Source organism: Sphaerodactylus townsendi, linkage group LG05, assembly GCF_021028975.2.
Source record: "Sphaerodactylus townsendi isolate TG3544 linkage group LG05, MPM_Stown_v2.3, whole genome shotgun sequence".
NCBI classification, from domain to species: Eukaryota; Metazoa; Chordata; class Lepidosauria; order Squamata; family Sphaerodactylidae; genus Sphaerodactylus; species Sphaerodactylus townsendi.
Genome location: NC_059429.1, coordinates 67,516,330 through 67,536,802, shown reverse-complemented (window position 1 = coordinate 67,536,802; position 20,473 = coordinate 67,516,330). Strand labels below are relative to the sequence as shown.

The following is a 20,473-nucleotide window of genomic DNA, read 5'->3' as shown; positions in this document are numbered from 1 at the left end:
GTTTGAGAAGATTTATGTAAAGGGGGCGTGGGGCAAGTAATATTTAAGTTACGGCGTCCCAAAAGGGGGGGGGGGTTATTGGAAAGGGTGAAAGGCCTAGTCGTTAGATGTTGTTAAACACTGTTTAGTTTATGGCAGGGAGAAGGCAGCCTATTAAATCTAAGTAATAATAATAAAATAGAATCGTAAAGAGGGTGAAAAGTGGCTCTTCTAGGTTGAGAAAGTTAGTTTTCAGATTGAAAGTGGGTTTTTCCTGTTGTTCATGCTGGTAGAATAACACGGAGGTTGGGACTGATCAACTAGTTTTAGAACTTTCTTTTGGGGGGGTAAGAGATACCGCAGCAGTTGAGAATCTACCTTCCAGCTTGAGTTAGATGGTGACTACCTTGTTCTTCGTGACTTGGCTCTGAGTAACCAAGGGCAGGATAGGGATCATCTTTGACATGTCCCTTACAGTGGCAATATCCTCATTTTGCAACCTATATAGTATGAAAGCCTAAGAACTGTCTGTTTAGTTCAGTACTCTGTTTCAGTAATGATGAGGCAAAAACCAACAGGCAACTCACAAGCTGAGTATGATGTGTAAAACAATGCTATCTTTGTTCTCAATATCTAGTGGGAAATTTTGCAGGGAACTATGTGAAGAGGGGAATATTTTACTAGTGTATAATTTAGCCCACATTTGTTGTGTTCTTTTAAGTCATTACAGTATTAAAAAGTTCCAACAGCTCTTCATTATTCAGAGCCTTCCTTAGCCTTTTTGCCAACTGTGCTTCATGCCATATTGGTTGATTTGACTCTCTTCTATAACTTCCTTTGTGTTCTTCTTGAGGTGGGATGACCAGTATAGTATTGTGCAAGGTGTAGATGCACACTTAATTTATCAGCAGTCATAAAGATACTGGTTTCATTTTCTGTCTGTAATAAATAGTCCCTAATGCCCTTTTTGAGTACTTTATGAATGCTAACTGCTCTCTTCTGGGAGCAATCATTATGGTCAGTCTACTGAGTAGAGAGAGTAGGATTGGTTGATTACACTGAAACATAAGGTGGGTGTGACATCTTTTTCTATAGGTTTCATATATTACATTGCTGTAATACATTATCACATGGCTACATTCCATATGTAGAGAGAATGCTGTTTTGGGTTTGAAGAATAGAGAGTCACAGCAGTGCCACAAGTGCCCCCCTCTCTGAGCAGTGAGAAGTTCCTTAAGATGATTGATCCCCTTTAAAGGGGAAAGCAGAGGTTTTATAGTTTCTTTATTTTGAAATACACAAGTAGAGCAAAAATAGAGACACAGTGCCACTCATACATGGCAACAGTTCAATTGCACTACATCTCCAGAGAGAGTTTGTGCATACTTCAACCATGCCTCAGCATGGTCCAGCTTTTCCTCTCACTGTTCCTTTCAGCATACAAACTGTTCTTCCTTCTCATAGACATGTATCTGTCCACTCCTTTCAGCTGAGTGAGGAGTTATCTCCTCTCACAAGTTCTAATGAGTTATTTGAACAGAACTATTAAGGCTCAGAGAGAGAGGTAACTGCAGTCACTGAGCAGTACTACCAGAAGACTGATAACCAGGGCATGGAGACCAAGACTTCCCCATAGTGGTCCCCAGCACTAGTATTACTACCTGTAAAGCTAGAGTTTTCCTTAGTTGTCATATCTAATAATATCTAATATCCACTGATAGACCTAACTTCTGCGATAAGTGCTTCAGTTATTCTAGTAAGGTGCCACTGGACTCATGTTTTAATTTACTGTTACGGACTAACATGGTTACCCATCTGGAACTGTCTTCCATGGATTTAACTAAAATCATCTAAGACAGGAGCCTGTCTATCCCATGGCAATTAATTCCGCATGCTGATTAGTTGTGTGAAGAAATACTTCCTGTTCCGTCTTGAATGACTACCTATAAACCTCATTGTCACCAAGTTCTTTTTTGGGGGGGGGGGGAAGCTCCCTCCGCTTTCTCAACTCCATACACAGTTTTATAAATATCTGGCAAGTCATTTTTTTCTAAACTAAATTATTAAACTATTTTTTTAAAAAGTGTTCCCGCTTCTTAATCATTTTGGGTTGCCCTTTTTTGTACTTTTTCCAGCTTCACAATAACCTTTTTGAGATTCAGTGTTAGAATTGTGCAAAAAAGCAAAATAGCATACCAATATAGTAGGCTTATATAAATTTGTCTGGCTTGCTTGTATGTGACTGCTGATGTTGTTTTTTAAGTACAGAATTCTAAAGATCTTGAGTCTTAACAGTTGTAGGTAGCACTGCAGCCATGCCAAATATACTATGAAGAACAGAGAAGTTGCTGTCAAAGAAATGACAAGATAGCCCCCATAAGGGAGGGCAATGATCCAAAGTAGTTTCTAACTTGATTTTTTAAAAACAGCTGACTGTTCTTCACTGCCTTGTTTGTGTATAATTGTTCTCTCTTTTTAAGATTTCTCTTTGTCCCTAGGCAATTCTAATTTCACGAAGTACAAATATTTTGGGTTTTTTTTTTAAATTAGGAGCAAGAGAGAATCGAAACAAGCAAGGTTCAAGAAAGGCAATCTAGGTCATAAACTGTAAATGCCAGCATAAAACTGAGAAACCTTAACTGGTGGAATTGTTTTCTCTTTATTGCAGGCAGTTGTTCATTTCAGCTTCCTGTCAAAGGTTAAGCAACAATTAAAGTCTAGAATTGGGAAAACTTAGCAACTAAGTCTTTCAGTACTGGGAACTCTTCTCTTGTTAGGCACAAATATAAAACCAGGGAACACAGAATTGTTGGCTTATGTAAGGCTTCCTTCTATTGTTCTCCAACACTTTTTCGAAGTTGTAACAGAGCAGAAAAACAAGTATCCTTATATAAACCTCATGAATTAGGTTACTGCATTCCATTCTCATATGACATGCCGGGCTCTTTTTCTAGTGGAAACCTGATATGTTGAGTGCATTCAAAACAAAATGAGTTTGATAGATAACATAATGTGTTCTAGTTAACCGTTTGTTCATTTTCAGCATTTGAGTGTGCTGTGTGACTAGTCTCAGTCATTTTTTTATTTTATGAGATTTAATATGCTGCCCCTCCCCATTAAAACATTGTAACATTGCAACTATTAACTATATCAAAATGGTGATAAAACAGTTCAGTACATATGAGGATTACTGGTGGATGGAAATTAAGAGAGAAGAGTGGGAGGCCAGATGGTATCATAGCAGCCTCAACCGTACACCTGGTGGAACAGCTCTGTCTTACAGGCCCTGCAGAATCCTCCATAAATATTCTTGAACTTTATTTCTGAAAATCATATTCTGTTTTTGTAATAAAGATAACAAACATATATAGAGTGGAACATTTTAATACTAGCTAAAGGCTGTGATGGACAGGTTTCAGCTGTTTCATTCCTGAGTGCATGGGAGTGTTGCTTCAGGATCCAGTCATCTTTCAGATGGAGGATGGAATGTTAGAGGGCAGCACAGCAGCAGTTATCTGAAGTCTGCCTCAGGGAGAGGGCAGTGATAGTTCAGGCCTGCCTCAGCAAGATAGTGGTTTGAAGGGTAGCTTCAAACCCAAACAGCCAATTCCAAAACTATGAATGATTTGACCTAAGAACTTTATATGGAGATTTAATAGCATGGAGGTTAGGATGCTGTTCCCACATCAGTGACAGATGGTCTTCAACAGCAATCTTTTGAGTTCAGTCTGTGAGGAATGATTTGAATTTGTTTGTATTGTCCGAGAGGGATTCCAGCTTGATCGACACAGCAGAGAGGATGTGTTTACCCTCCTCCCCCAACTGGTTTTCTAATTAGAATCCTCCCTCAGCTGCTATTTGCTTAGCCCCATCCCAATGGGTGGGCACAGTTGTCAAGAAATTTTCACCTGGAAAACAGCATAAGAGAAATGATTGAACATTCCTGTCCCATCTGATCAAGTTGACAACAGGCGTAGCTGCAATTTAGTGTAAAAATACAAAACTAAACAATTGCCAAGTTAATAATTGATCTCTTGGATAATGTTTAGATTGACTTTGGGAGTCAAGACTGCTGCCATCTGTTTAGTACACTAGTAGGAAAGACGGCTAAGAACATTTGTATGAATGATCTGAAAAATAACTGAACAATATCATGTTAACTTGTCATGTGGCTTCTGGCAGAATGTTACCAGGAAAATAAATTGTCACTAAAAACAGATGAGTTCCAAGTTTTAAAGTTTTGTCCCCCCCTTAAGAACAATGTTATATTTCAAAACAGACACTGTTAGCCAATGTGATATTTCTAATGATGAGGAAGGACAGCAATCTCAGAAAAGTGTTCCTTGCTTAACTGCATGTGTAACACATCAAAAAGTAATTATTTAATCCTTTCTAGTTTGTTAAGAGAAATTTTAAGCAAAGGCAAGCTGCTAACTATTTTTAACACCTTCAGGTCTCTGCAGCAGCTACAGTTTGGGTTACTGCTAGTATTTGGGGATTCTCCACTGCCTCCTCAAGGATTGCCAGTGTTTGAATGATATGTATAGGAATAAAACTGAACAAACAAAAAACTTTTCCTAAGAGGCTTTTGTGATGAGTTACAGATTCTACTGTACACTAATTTCTCTTGACTCCATCCACTGCATGAGCCAAAGGTACTCTCATTTAACAATATGTGTAGGAAGACATTTGCAGTTAGTCCTTTGATCCTACGATATTTTTTGTCAGATGCTGTGGGAGTCCTGGGGATCCCACCTATCCTTCCTTCTTCATGTTCCTCTGGGATCAAACTTACATGTCAAACTATTATTCCGCTCTTTTAGCTGGAACTAATGCCCTTTTGTTTTGTTTAAGAGCTCTGGCACCATAAGGTATCTGCCTGTATCTAGAATCCAGGGGGGTAACGAGGCAAACTGTAGCCCTGGGCAAAACCTGAGTTGGATGCCCCCCCCCCATGGGCGGCCACTCCACCACGACCAATTTTTTTTGCGCCAGGACATTGGTGTTTGAATGATATGTATAACGTGCCCCATCCCCCATTCTTTGCTAAGGAGATGGGGGCCATCCTTTTGAGGGTCCAATAACTTTGGACCCCCTGAACCAAACTGCACCAAACTTGGGGGGTGCCATAATGACAGTCTCCAGATGATACCCTGAAATGTTGGTGCTGATACATCCAAAAATGCCCCCACTGCAGGAACATCCCAGAAATTTGCGCAAGAATCTTTGTTCTGCATTGAGTTTTCTGCATTGCTGTCAATGGAGGTTGCAGGCTGGGGGGGGGGCACATTTCTGAAGGCACAGTCTCAAAACTTTCATGGTCTCATCAGGAGACTGCCCTAATGATACCCCCCCCAGGTTTGGTGCACTTTGGGTCAGGGGGGCCAAAGTTATGGACCCTCAAATCTGTAGCCCCCATCTCCTATTAACTCCCATTGGAAACAATGTGGGATGGGGGCACCCCCTTTGGGAGTCCATAACTTTGGACTCCCTGAACCAAACCTCACCAAACTTGGGGGGGGGTAGCATAAGGACAGTCTCCTGATGATACGCTGAAAATTTGGTGCCGCTAGCCTAAAAACTGCACCCCCTGCAGGCCAAAAATGGAAAACCACTAAAAATACCCAAAAACAAACCGTGCATTTTGATGCCCCCCACAAGGTGATGCCCCCCCACAAGGTGATGGCTGTCCACCTTGCCCAATGAGCATTACGCCCCTGCTGGAATCATGAACATTTCATCTAGATAGATGTTTTTTGGTTGGGGGAAGCAATGGGAAAGACCCATTTCAGATCCAGCTCTTGCTGAGAGAAAGTCCTTACCTACAGAGGAAACATCTACAACTGTTAAAATAAATGTTGCCCTAGCAGTGTTTTTTCTGTCTCTCAGCAGGCTATTTAGCTGCTGTTTCTGTTACTCAGAGTTCACATGTGCTTCCATTAATTTCTATGGCAGGGAGACCTGTAGTCTGAGGCCTGGTCTATAGTAATTGTTTCAAATGGTGGTAGACATGGTGACTGGAGACCTGGTCTACTCCCACAGTGTGTGGTTGTCTTCTTCCATGATAGTCAAACACCCATGCCAAGTCATGGAGCATGTCCCCCCCGCCACCTCCTATGCCAAACTGCTAACATTTAGGCATCGTGGTAAACTGGAGCTTGATCAAACTCCTCTCCATGATCATAAATCTTCTATTCTGTTTAAGTTTTACATCTCTGCTTCAGTATTATTATTTTGGTGTGCCTTATAGTGGTTTGCCAAGGAAGTTTTTAAATAAAGGGCATTCTTCACCTTCTGGGCAGTATAACAGGGCTGAAGGAAAGTGCTTCTTACCACCAAACATTACCAAATGAGAAGCAGCAGAGGTGAAAAAGATGGAGAAAATCTGATAAACCTGGTCAGTAAGTGGTTTCCATGCCTTGGTGATTTGAGTAAGGTAAGCCATTCACATCCCGTCAGACTAATCTACCTCACAGAATTGCTGTGAGGATAAAATGGGGCAGAGGAGGATGACATAAGCCTCTTTGGGTCCCATTGGGGAGAAGAGTGGGGTATAAATGAATGTAATTAATTTAAAAGTTTTCCTTGCAGGTTTATTTCAGTTTATGCTGCTTGAAAGAGTGGTACATTATCTTTAGTAGACTTGCATTCAGAGCTTTAGAAATGTGTATATGAATATCTCATGATATTTACTTCGTTTTAGGAGTTGTCACTATTTAAAAGCAAGATCTTGAAATAGTCAGGGAATGACAAGATAAATGACAAGATGTTGCTATTGCTTTCAGCATCCACAAGAGGAAGCCAAACTTTACATCTTCCTATTTCTTGAAAAGTCATCACAAAGGCTTTTGAGCCCAGTAACCAGGAAGGTTGACAAACAACCTGATAACAAAATGAATATTGTAGAAGTTACATGTGATAAATTAAGAACATTTTAACACAGTATGAATAGTTTTTAAAATGTTTAAAAATGTTAAAATCAATCATTTCAGTCAATAGGCCTTACTCAGTGGGCCACTCCCCACTTACCTCGTCTGAGTGCAACCCCGCAGTGACCCCTCGTAGAAAAGCCTCCGTGGCTTTTGACAACGGAGACATTTGTTCCCCACTCATTTTCCATTCAGGAAATAGCGCGGGGTTCCACATCAAGAGTCAAAGAGGCAATCGAGCGTTCTGATTGGCTGGCACTTGTGTGCATCATTTACATGTGGGAGTTGCAGCCAGCTGACGGCGGGGCTCCATGTTGATTGGCTGACCTGAAAAGTTCGTTTGGATAAGCTGAACGCATTGTTTTGAGACGTCTGCACATGCTGACGTCACTACCTGTTGCAAATTGCTTGGGCAGAAAAATCAAAGTAAATATCGGTTTCGGTTTACACCGCCGACAACCCTGTGCTCAGCGGCACTTTGCCAAGCTGCAAAACAGTGGAGCTCGAGCAAAAAAGAAGAAAGCAATGTTGGCACCGCACTTTAGTTGTGCAATTACACGTCTCAATTTCCGAAGCACTTTCTGAGGGGACACCCTCCCTAAACAAAAATGGCTGTTCCTGTTTCCTGATTGGCCGGAAGCTGCAAGATCAGAGCCAATCAGCCGCCAATGCTTAAACAGCCGAGGTTCCCCACCCCCCTGCGGCACCTGCGGGGTTTTTTGAAAATGTTGCTCTTTTCAGAGGACCTGAATTTGCCCGCTGCCGACAGGAGGGAGGTGGGAGAGTGGCAAATTAAGGGCAGCTGCACAGTGGGCGCTGGTAACGTGGGGAACGTCCATCCTCCTCGTGTCTTTTAAAGAGGTGACCCCGCGGCTTATGGTGAATGGGGAGTGGCCCAGTGATATAATTTTAAAAATATATACATCATAAAGTAGAATTGTTCAAATTAAAACAAACACAGCACTTCTGACAAAGCTTTAAATTGCACACAAGAGATAAGGCCAGTTTATTAACTAGATAATCCCCCTTCATTACTGGAATAGGTTAGGGGCATTATTTAAACTTGTGTTTATAGCCAGCCCTCCCCCTGCATAACAGGCTCAGGGTGAGTAACAGCAATTTTAAGTACACTAAATACATTGATTAAAATTAAATTTAAACAATAGAATAGTGTTACAAAGCAACAATGTGCATAGTACATAATGTGTGTGTGTGGGGGTGCATCACAAGGTCCAGGCCAGCTGTATATCTGCTGTATACCGTTGCTGCCCATAACTATATGCCTGGCAGAACAGCTGTACCTTATAGGTTTGATGAAACTGAACTAGATTGTTTAATTCTTGGGCCTCTCTAGATAAAGTGTTCCACCAGGAGGAGTCAGGGCTGAAAAAAGGAAGCCACATCGACTTTGGACCATGAACATAAGAACATAAGAACAAGCCAGCTGGATCAGACCAGAGTCCATCTAGTCCAGCTCTCTGCTACTCGCAGTGGCCCACCAGGTGCCTTTGGGAGTTCACATGTAGGATGTGAAAGCAATGGCCTTCTGCGGCTGTTGCTCCCGAGCACCTGGACTGTTAAGGCATTTGCAATCTCAGATCAAAGAGGATCAAGATTGGTAGCCATAAATTGACTTCTCCTCCATAAATCTGTCCAAGCCCCTTTTAAAGCTATCCAGGTTAGTGGCCATCACCACCTCCTGTGGCAGCATATTCCAAACACCTATCACACGTTGCGTGAAGAAGTGTTTCCTTTTATTAGTTCTAATTCTTCCCCCCAGCATTTTCAATGAATGCCCCCTGGTTCTAGTATTGTGAGAAAGAGAGAAAAATTTCTCTCTGTCAACATTTTCTACCCCATGCATAATTTTATAGACTTCAATCATATCCCCCCCTCAGGACGTCTCCTCTCTCCAAACTAAAGAGTCCCAAACGCTGCAGCCTTTCCTCATAAGGAAGGTGCTCCAGTCCCTCAATCATCCTCGTTGCCCTTTCTCTGCACTTTTTCTATCTCTTCAATATCCTTTTTTGAGATGTGGTGACCAGAACTGAACACAGTACTCAGAAGTAGTGGACACGCATCTACGTTTCTATATAAGGGCATGACAATCTTTTGCAGTTTTATTATCAATGTACCTTTCCTGATTATTCCCAGCATGAGAGTTTGCCTTTTTTTCACAGCTGCCATACATTGAGTTGACATTCCCATGGAACTATCAACTAAGACGCCCAAATCCCTTTCCTGGTCTGTGACTGATAGCACTGACCCCTGTAGCGTGTATGTGAAGTTTGGATTTTTTGCCCCTATGTGCATCACTTTGCATTTTTGCTACATTAGAACTGTAGCATTTGCCATTTCTTAGCCCACTCCACCTAATTTATCAAGGTCCGCTTGGAGCTCTCGCAATCCTTTGCGGTTCTCACCACCCTACATAATTGGTGGTATCATCTGCAAACTTGGCCACCACGCTACTCCAACCCCTACTTCCAGGTTCTGTTTATGAATAGGTTAAAGAGCACTGGTCCCCATCCTACCCGGATCCTTGGGGGACACCACACTCCCACATCTCCTCCATTGTGAGAATTTCCCATTTACACCTTACTCTTTGCATTCCCTGTTTCTCAAACCAGTTTTAATCCATAGGAGGACTTCCCTCTTATTCCTTCATTGCTGAAGTTTTCTCAATAGTCTCTGAGTGAGGGACTTTGTCAAAAGCCTTTTGGACATCCAAGTAGACAATGTCCACTGGAGTTCCTCTCCTTATCCCACATGCCTATTTACATCCTCAAAGAACTCTAGTAAGTTTGTAAGACAGGATTTGCCTCTGCAAAAGCCATGCTGACTCTTTCTCAGCAGGTCTTGCTTTTCTACATGTTTTATAATTTTATCTTTAATGATAGATTCTACTAATTTCCCAGGAACAGATGTCAAACTGACTGGCCTGTAATTTCCCGAGTCCCCCCTAGATCCTTTCTTAAAGATTGGTGTGACATTGGCCATCTTCCAGTCTTCAGGGATGGAGCCTGATTTCAGGGATAAGTTGCATATTAAAGTGAGAAGATCAGCAATTTCATGCTTGAGCGCTTTAAGAACTCTTGGGTGAATGCAATCTGGGCCAGGGGATTTGGTAACATTTAGTTTATCAATGGCTGCCAGAACTTCTTCCTTGTCTACCACTATCTTACAAGTTAGTCTCCTCGGATTCGCCTCCTAAGAAGCTTGGTTCAGGTGCAGAGATCTTTCCTCACCTCCCTCTTGGGTGAAGACAGATGCAAAAAGAATTCATTCAGCTTTCTGCAATCTCCCTGTCATCTTTTAGCACACCCTTTGTTCCTTTGTCATCTAACGGGCCTACCGCCTTCCCTTGCTGGCTTCCTGTTTCTTTTGATGTACTTGAAGAACTGTTTGTTGCTGGTTTTGATGTTGTTCACAGCCATCGCAGTTCCTCATAATCCTTTTGCCTCCCTTACAGCTAACTTGCTTCTCTTTCTTGCCACCATTTGTGTTCCTCTCTGGTATTCCTTTATCAGTTAAGTTGGACTTCCATTTTCTAAAAGACATCTTTTTTTCCCTAATAATTTCCTCAACGTCCCTTGTTAACCATGGTGGCTTTCTTTTGGACTGGGCGCTTCCTTTCCTAACCTTGTGGAACACATTCCAGTTGAGCTTTTAAGACTGTGTTTTTAAATAACCTCCAAGCATCTTGGACATTTTTGACTCTCTTGATTTTCCCTTTCAACTTCCTGCGCACTATCCCTCATCTTTGAGAAATTTCCCTTTCTGAAGGCGAATGTAACTACATTAGTGAAGTTGTCAATTTTGTTCGCATGCAGAGATACTGAATCTGACAGCATTGTGGTCGCTGTTCCCTATCGGCTCAACAACACTGACTTCCCGCACCAGGTCCTGGGTCCCACATAGAATTAGATCTAGGATCACATCTCCCCTGGTTGGTTCTACAACCATCTGCTCTAAGCCACAGTCATTTAGCATATCCAGGAATGTTCTCTCCTTACTATGACCTGAACATGCATTTTTCCAGTTTATATGGGGATAGTTAAAATCTGCATTACCACGACATTTTTGCTTTTGTTGGCCTCTCTAATTTCTTTTTCCATCTCAGAATCCTCTTGTGCGCTTTGGTCAGGGGGACGATAATATATTCCTAATGTTAAACTATGCTTCACCCCTGGTATTGATATCCACAGTGCTTCTGTAGAGGAATCAGCTCCCCCTGCATTGTCTATTTTATGTGACACTATGCTCTCTTTGATGTAGAGGGCCACCCCACCCCCCAATGCGCCTCTGTCCTATCCCCTTCCTGTAGAGCTCTGTAACCTGGGATAACAGCATCCCACTGGTTCTCCTCATTCCACCATGTCTCTGTGATGCCCACTATATCAATGTCCTCCTCTTCAAAACTCTGTACTCCAGCTCCCCCCATTTTAGGAATCTAACAGCTACTACTATTAGCATAGAGACACTTGTATACTCTGCTCTCTGTCCCTAACCTGGGATTTATGTGTTTTGCCCTCTAGCCTTTTGTAGACACTATCACTTATCACATTGCTATGTTCCTCACTTGTATGTGGTTGATTTAAAAAAACCTCCTTCTCTGTCTGCATCCCCATGGACTCTGTATTCCTAACCGAAGTCACCTCAGCTCCTGTCGGCTTTCCCCCAGGAATCAGTTTAAAAGCTGTTCTGCCACCTTTTTAATGTTGAGCGCCAGCAGCCTGGTTCCTCTTTGGTTAAGATGACGCCCGTCCCTTTTGTACAGGCCTGCCTTATCCCATGGTCAACTAGTAGCTTTTCAGATGAAGATCATAAAGCTGTTGCGGGCATGTACTAGAGAAGGTAGTCTTGAAGATATTAGGGTTCTAGGCCATGTATGGCTTTGATGGTCAGCACCAAAACCTTGAACCTGGTCTGGTATACAACTGGAAGCCAGTGCAGCTATCTGTTATGGCTCAGCCTGGTCTATCTAGTAGGGGACCTCTGGGAGGAAGACTCAGATGGAGAGGAGGGGACAGCCTTGGTTCCAGATCCCCAGGCACTCCGTGTAAATGCAGAGCCTGACAAGTCATTAGTCCCTGCAGGACCAGGTCTAGAGGCTCCGGCAGAGCACGCAGGCTGCTTGGGGATTCCCCATAAATATCTAGCAGTACAATACAAAGAGTCACATGTAACCACAACCAGGTCCAAGCTCAGAGATTCTGCAGCCAGGGTCTAGCTCTGAGGCTGTTCAGCCTCTTCACAATGAGTCAGAAGGGATCCTGCCAGCCCCGTCACCTCCCCTGTCTCCAGAGCCCCAGGAGCAATGCAGGAGACTGTGTGCTAGGTTACATCAGGGGAGACGCAGTTGCAGGTTAGCAGCCATGGGGTGAGCTGACTTGGATGCTATGTCCTTACAGGAGCCAAACTGAAGTAACCCAGCTGCAAGAGGTTATTGCACCAGGGAATGGGAGGCTGGCAATAAAAAAGAGGTTGCAGCTGAGCTATTTTGTAGCAGCAATGTTGTGTTTCAGTTTGCAGGTCTATGTCCCTGTTCCTAGCCTTGTGTACTCATTAAAAAACCGCACTCACTGAATAACTGTGTCCAGTCTGTCTGTTGGTTCCTGAGGGCCTGTCTACAACACTGTCAGATCTTAGGCTGGATATACGTTCTACATGGCACCATAGCAAGGATATGCGCAGCTGCATTCTGGGCCAGCTGCAACTTCCAGAGCAGTCTCAAGGGTAGCCTCCACATAAAGTGAATTGCAGTAGTCCAACCTGGAGGTGACCATGCATAGATCACTGCAGCCATATTAGCAAGTGAAAGGAAAGAGATGAGCTGGCACATCCAGCGGAAATGGGAAAAAAGCCATCTAGGCCACAATGTTATCCTGGGGGCTCCAAAGAAAGCAAGACATTCAGGATCACAGCCAAAGTCTTGACAGAGCGATATGGAACCAGGTGTAGTCCCACAAAGACTGGGGGTTGGACTGCCTGACCTCCCCACCTCCAACTTAACCACAGGACCTCTGTCCACAGGTCCACACATAATTATTTTCAAATTGTTGTTATATCTGGTACAAATATCTCAATAAGCAAGATTAGAGTGAATCTTATCTATAGTGTGTAGATCCACATTGCTGAATATCTTGCTTGAAGGATCTTTGCTTTATGCCTTGTGACCTTCACTAGCATGATGTAGCCAATCAAATTTAGGCCCAATGATGTAACCCAACTGACCATTGGTGTTACTGGATAGGTGATATAACCCATCAGGTGAGATTATCAGTTAGTATCTGGAGTTCTGCAGTTACATCACATTCAGTTAACAGCCTTCCATAATCATTACATTAAGTAGTTGTAAAGTGTGGGCTTGCTTAAGAGTGGCCTTGAAACAATTAAATTGGAAACTGATGAGACACCTTTGTATTTGTCCACAGTCTCACATCCTTTCTTATCTCTCTCTTTGAATCACTGTCATCTTGGCCTTGGTGCTCAGAGAACAAGATTGTTCCATGTTCTGCAGGTCTTATGCCTGAACCAGAGTTTTGAACTTGAACAAGATGCTATGAAGTGGCCTAGCTTCTTGACACATTTATTTCAGCATGAACTTTCTTGAGTCTTGTCCAGGGATGGGCTGTCTCCCAGCTCCAGGCAGCCTGTTCTACCCCTCTCCTTGTCACAAATGTCCGTCCATCATAGGTGGAGCTACCCCAAGGCGGAGGGGGATGACACAAATGCCGCAGGCACAGCCCCCCCCCCGGAGAATTGCTCCCTGCACCCCTCCCCTCCGGCTGCCTCCGTGGCCCAGAGCAGCCCGCACAGAACAGAGCAGACTGCTCTTTGAAAGGTTTAAGGCCTTAAAAGGTAAGTGAGGCGTATTTGGGGGGTGGCGCAGGGGGTGCGTGAACACCATTTTGCCCCAGGCATTATTTTCCCTTCCTACGGCACTGCCACCCAGGTACTCTGGAGCACCCCACAACTAGCAGCCCTGTCCTTGGACTTACCAGCAGGAGCAGGGACCTCCAGGAAGCCTGGGGCCAGAAGAGATTGCAGAGAAATGGCAGGAAAGCCTCAGCAGTTACGGGGGGAAAGGGTGGAGATAACACAGCTCTGGCCAAATTGCAATCAGCAGTGCACTTCAGCTTTACAGAATGGGGCGGGGCTGACACAGACCCAGCCTGGCTGCAAGCAAGAAGGAGTTCCAGGAAGGCAGAAGAGCCAGTACCAGGCTGGCAGGTCAAGACAGACAGCTCACCAGCCACTTGGAGGTTGGAACAGGAGGCCCCCAGGAGGGAGAGAACATCCTGAGGGGATAAAAGGGAAGCAGGAGGAGAAGGAAATTGTTTAGTGTGATGCTGGGGCTCAAGCTTGCAGAAGTGCTGTTAATTACCTATCGGAGTTGTGTCTTATTTGACCCAAGAGGGCAGCTGAGCCTCTAGGAGACTTGGGTGTCCAACAGAGAGGGAGCTCACTAGTTTTTTTATTTTGCTATTGTACAGTAACACAGCTACCCTTCTGGAACTCTTGCCTGCTGAACACTATACAAACATGTATCCATCTGTACATTTTAAGTTAAAGCACATGCAGGTGATGGAAGAATTGCATATATACCGTACCCAGAGAGGACACTTTGGGAAGAATGTGGTGGTTGCATTGTCAAATGCTGATCCTCTGCTGTTGCTGCAGACCTGCTGCTGCTGCTGAGAACTGCCCACTGCAACCATCATCAGTGCCTGTGCAGATTACCACTCTGGTTAAAATAGAACCTATAGTACAGTGCTGTTATTCCAAAGTTTATTTTGCTCTTGTCCTAAATAGAAGTGTTGATTGTTGCTTAGAAGAAATATCACTGCAAAGAGCTCTAAAATTTATTGTTAAAGTTTCCGCACAGTGTAGTAGTGCACTGCCGACCCAGCAGTGCCGTAGTAGAACGTTGGGACGCCGACGGACCTGCGGCCTTGCCGGGTCGTGACCGCACCCCCCCACTCCTCTCATCCCTCTTATGAGTCACGGGTCGTGAACTGTCTGGCTCAATTCCCACCGGGCTTAGGGACAATGATCTTGCCCCCCCCAGGTGAGGATTAGGCTCAGACGCTGGGTGACGCCCCTCTCCTCAAGTATCGTAGCCAGATGAGATCATGCATCACCTGATGATCTCCCGACCTCCCGCTCTCCCGGAACTCCCCCCAGTCCTCCCTCCTACACGCCCCCGATAGAGTAACAATAAAAGGTGCCAGGAACCGGCAGGCGAGAGACTCGCTAGGAACACGGACCTCCGGTCTCCCGCTACTGGCGATCTCCACCAGATGTTATCTCCGCGTCTCGTCTCGTTCTTACGCTGACCGCGTGGGTCGACTACAGCACAGTTTGATTTGTAGGTTAAATACGAAGGCATATGTTTGACCAAGTGTGAACTGTTTCGCAACCAAAAAGTTGTCTAGAAGTGAAACTTCAGGTTTGTGTCACTGATCTTTGCATACTTTTACATTGCTACAATGAAGTAACCTAATATGTCCTCTAGATTCTTAATCACAACTGACTGAAACCTTCTTTGGTAATTGATTACTATTGCGTTTGCCATCTTCTAGTGAAACATTGTTCTGTACAGTTAGGTGTAATGTAGAAGAAGGGCTTTATTCCTAGAGTATAAATATTGTGTCTAATTTATTTTTCCAATTCCAGTTGAACTTGCCTTTCTTGCTGCCGTTTTCAACTGGAGGTGGTGCATTCAAGGCTCAAAGTTTCCAGGGTACTTCAGTGTTGTACAGTGCATTATAGGCCAGCTTTAAGAGAACTCAGTATCATCTAGTAAAAAGAATAGGAGGAATGGTATACAACCTTTTTCACTGGTTGCATTGTTTTGAAGGAGGCCATAGGTATTGATTTTAAGGAGTTTGAATATGCCCTAATTAAGACACAATCAAGCAGGACTAGTAGGTGTTGATCCTGCAGTTGCCCATTTTACACTTAGGAGAACGAGTTTTGAACATCTTTGTGGTTCTTGGAGAGGAAGGAGGGAAGAACTAGAGCTTGTTCCATAAAGATTCTGAAACTGAGTTTGTTCTTAAAGATGGTTGTTATAGAAATCTATTTTATTCTGCTTGGTAGATCTTTCTGTAATAAATTATTAAAATAGTGGTCATGCAGTTTGTATTTTCTGCATTTTCTATAAAATACATGTTGCAGGAAATTGTAGATTTTTTGGTGTTAGCCCCTTTTAACAAAAAGCTAGCTAAAGTGAACTTTCATTAAGTTAATAATTATTTTTCTGTTTCAGTCAAAAGACAAAATGATGCGAGGATCACGGCGAGGCTGTGTTAGGCTAAGGGTGAGTATTTGTTTTTGTATTGTTGCAGCTTTTTATATGATGCATCTAAACGAGACATTTGCATGGCTGGGCAGTTAAGATGCCTTTGTTCTATTGAACATCAAAACAAATTAACTTTTTAATGAAGACATTCATTGAACCATTGTAAAATAGAAACCAGAGTGCAGGAAAAAGTAGATGTATTTATATCAGTGACAGGAATAAAATGATGAAGGTTTAAAAAATAGAAACCGATTTAAGTGTAAAATGTATTTGCCCTTTTATCCAGAGGCAATGCTATTTATTGTACACATAGGTTTGGTATCAAGGGGCCCCTTCATCAGTGTAAAGCCGCTTTTTAATCCAAGGCAGCCAACCTGCAAACATTGTTTTTGTGGTTTTAGTTTTGTGGCACATTATTCAGAAGCAGTCTGGTAAGGTAAAAAACAATGGCCTGTTCCACACGTGTGGTTTTTATTGGTTTTGGCCCCAAACTATTCCCCCCACACGCACACTTAACACATATGTTTTGTACTCTAAATAAGTAGCTACACTTTTTGCTCAGTTTTTACTCACATCTTTTTTATAAATACTTTTACTATGACAATTTTGCTCAAGCTGATTCTGAGTCTGCTTAATTCAACATGTGAAATGCTCTGGGGTTGTTGTTTTTTTGGTACCCATTGAGGCCTACTCAGGCACACACTCAACTGCCCTGATTGTTTCCAACCCCCGTCCCACTTTTTCCTTCCTGTTCACCCGAGGCTTCCTCACTTCTTCTCTTTTTTAAAAAAATGTTTAAGATTAGCAATTGAACACTGAGGAATCTGCTTGCACACAACAAGGCTCTGCTGGTAAGCCTTGCTGCTATGAAACTGGCCAGAAAGCCATGCAGCCATGGAAATGATTAGAAATAGATACCACAGGTGTCCTTTCGCTACCTCCCCTTTAATATGGTCAGTTCCATGGCTGCATCACTTTCTGGTCAGTCTTTCTTTTAAACGACAATAAAATAATGCTAGAGTACTGGAGCATTGAACCAATAGTCTCAACAGGATCTCTGAATTCCCAACTTTCATTAAAAAATAAAGTCAAATCTCTTTCCCTTGTGGAGATATAAGGAAAAGGGCATATCACTATGAGGGAAGGAGCTAGAGACCCTTTCTACTCAAGCCTTTTAAAACATTTCGAGGCAGGAAATGAAACAATTCATCCATGGAGTTCCACATTGTTTTTTCCCCTTTGGTTCTGACAGCCTTTTATTTCCAGCCGCAAAACATTTTCAGTGCATCCCCTCTCAAAATGGTTCTTTAGGCTGAAACGTTTTCAAAACAGGTTCACTGCTGTGCAATCACTTAAAGAAATTTTCCATGCCTCTCTGCCTTCCTTGACTTCCTCCTTCGTGCCATTTTCTGAGCTCACTCTGTCCCCCCTTGTCTGTTTTTTCAGCATTTATGTGAGTTCCTTTTGTGGGGATAATCTTTGAGACATTGATTAAACAAGGTTTGGAGAATTGCAGCACAAAGCTGTGACATATGGAAGCCACAATTCATCAACTAACTTAAACAAAGAGGAAAAAACAAATAATGGCAGCCATTAATTATTTTGAGGGGGTGAGTGTGGACATACGTAAAGTGAGTGTGGACATATGTAAAGGGGCAGTGTCGTGGTCTGACTGGCAAATTACCAGAGCAACAGGCAGTTCCAAGCTGGGAAACACAAGTGCCGGTTGAAAGGTCTGAGGTCAAGCACTCAGAGTCCAAACAGAGTCCAAAGAGTATTCCACGAAGCAGCCCAAGAGCCAGAGTCCAAGGCAAGGTAACCAAACAGAGGTGCAGGGACAGGTCCAGAGCAGAGCAGTAGTGAGATCTGGTGACGTGTTGCCTTCTGTGGAGAGCCCATTGGCCATGGTCTCTCCTTTATTGGGCAGGTAGATTGCATCATCGTCACTCGTCCGTTGGTCCTGCTTCTGCAATCTATTCTCAGGGCTCACTCAGACTGGAGCAAAGTCTCTGGTGGAGTTGATCCAACAGGGAAGGCACACTGCGAGGGGGAGGGGGGGCTTGCCCTGAGTGCTGACAGTGTGCTCCGAGAGAGGGCAGGATCACCAGGGATCCAGTAAGATGGTTCTGGAATTGAGCTCTCATCACTGGGTGATGTTTCTGGGTTGAGACGGTGTGCTTGCGTGACCAGCCTGATTGCCTGATTCTGCTCTATATGAATTTCCTGTAACTGGAGGACTTCTAATGATTGTTGTATAGATTGAACAGTCAGAGATGGTTCTCTTGACTGGAAGGATTGCAACTTGCAATTACTATTTGTAGGTACCAGCACTGTACTTCATTTCTGTTCTCTTGGTTATATCATATTCCTATCCATGTGTTTGTTACCAAACCTTAAGTTGTGGTGCATAAGAGTTATACTGTTGGGAATGAATGAGTGTACAGTAAAGCATCCATCTTAATGATTCATTCCATGCATTGATAGTAGATAATTTTTCTTTTGAAGGCTAATCAGCCTTTTAACTGAAAGTGTAGTCATCTCTTAATTTTCTGTCTTCCCATATCTGTCTTGCACTACTCACTATAGTTGCTGCTGTATTTTGGCCTAGAAAGGATCTTGTGTGCAAAGTGGAGAAAAAAGTGTTTGTGTATAATATTATTTCTTTTAGACATGTATGTAAAAATTCATGAATTACACTTGTTTGCCACTGGCTGAAAAATAGACACTAGAATTTGCATGGATTAAAAAGCTGCTTGTTTTGCCCCATGCATGAGAGAAATGTTGTGATATTAAAACTGCTGGAGACCTGTTGTTGAAATGTAACAGTGGTATGAGCAGGTGGATAGGTGGGAAACAGTTTGCCATTTCATGTACTTTCCAGGGGCAATTATTATTTTCCCTTGATAATTGGCAAATTATAGTTCTGTAATAAGAGCTACAATTTGTTGAGTGTACTTCATAGGTCTTACTGTCTTAATTTTGATGATGATGCCTACATTAGTTTTTCATTTTGAAAAACTATCTTATAGCGGGCACTTCTTAAGAGAAGTGGAGAAATTCACTTGGCTAAGCTGTTATCAAGTCTTAACATTCTACATGTGAGTATAATGCAAACAGCCTTTTTGACAGATAAGTACTGAATTTTTGAATATTTGATTGATAGTAGGCAATTGCATTTCCACAGCTATTAGGAGGTGGGGTAAGGCTGGCTGCCCTTGAAATACTGAAGATACAGCTAAACACTGTATGCAGAGAACAAATAAACCTGTTAGTATATTTTTGAGGGGCGGGATCAATCTCCTAGTAGGCAGAGAATTTGGTGCAGCTAGAACAGGTAAAAGATATAGCCACAAACTGTGATAGTCTTTTACAGATTCATGAAAAGCATAGCTGTCTTGAACTGCCTGATTTTGTACTGGAAAGCCAGGATTAGTGTTTCAAAATGCCATTCTCTCTTAAGGCTTGTATGTTTTAAAATATAGCTTTATCTAGAAGAGCAGTTACCTTTGAAACCTGACTTTCTGTGATTTGTTTTTCCTTATCCAGTTTTTAATCCAAGTGTGTAGTTTCCTTTTTGAAATAGAGCTAAAAGGCTTCAGTTGGATTTTTGGAGTAGGGAAATATACGTGCCTTACCATTAGAAAAAATGCAGCGTATGCTTAATCTTCAGAAGGGGCGTAACTGGTTTGATTTTAAGGCTCTGCCTGTTTGGAGTGTGAGATTTGCTTCCAAATTTGCTCATGAGTTTTGTATTCCAGGCATGTAGTGGTGGACTGCTGCTGATGTCACATTTCCTTATCAGGATTTTTTTCGCTCTTTTGTTTCACAGGGAGCTGTGATTGGTATAGATGATGAAGACGACAGCACCTTCACAATAACTGTTGATCAGAAAACCTTCCATTTCCAGGGTGAGCTGAAAGAAGACTTTTTTCTTATAATAGACCATTGCTAATAATTTTTTTGGTTTTACTATTTAATGGATAGATTTTAAGCATTTGATATAATGAACTGCATGAGAAATGTGCAGGGAACATTCTGGAGTCAGAAGCACTGTGTGGGTTAGGCAAAAGATTTCTATCTGCATTGTATACATATGTGCTAGATAGAGCTGTAGCTTTGGCAGGATCTGGAGATTAAAAATTTAAAGGATACATCAGTCAAGGGGAAGGAATAATGGGTGTTCGTTGATGGGTTTTGCTTGCAAAAAAAAACCCTACCGCCAATCTTCATTATCAAGATCCGCTGTTATGCCGTT

General features: G+C 42.7%; 1 protein-coding gene across 1 annotated transcript in view; it reads left to right on the top strand.

Annotated features, from left to right (window-relative positions):
- Positions 1-20,473, top strand: part of OSBPL9 (oxysterol binding protein like 9) — a 96,038-nt gene that overhangs the window by 310 nt on the left and 75,255 nt on the right. Inside the window, 2 exon segments of the mRNA XM_048498967.1 lie at positions 16,186-16,236; positions 20,048-20,126. Coding sequence (XP_048354924.1) covers positions 16,186-16,236; positions 20,048-20,126 — 130 coding nt within the window.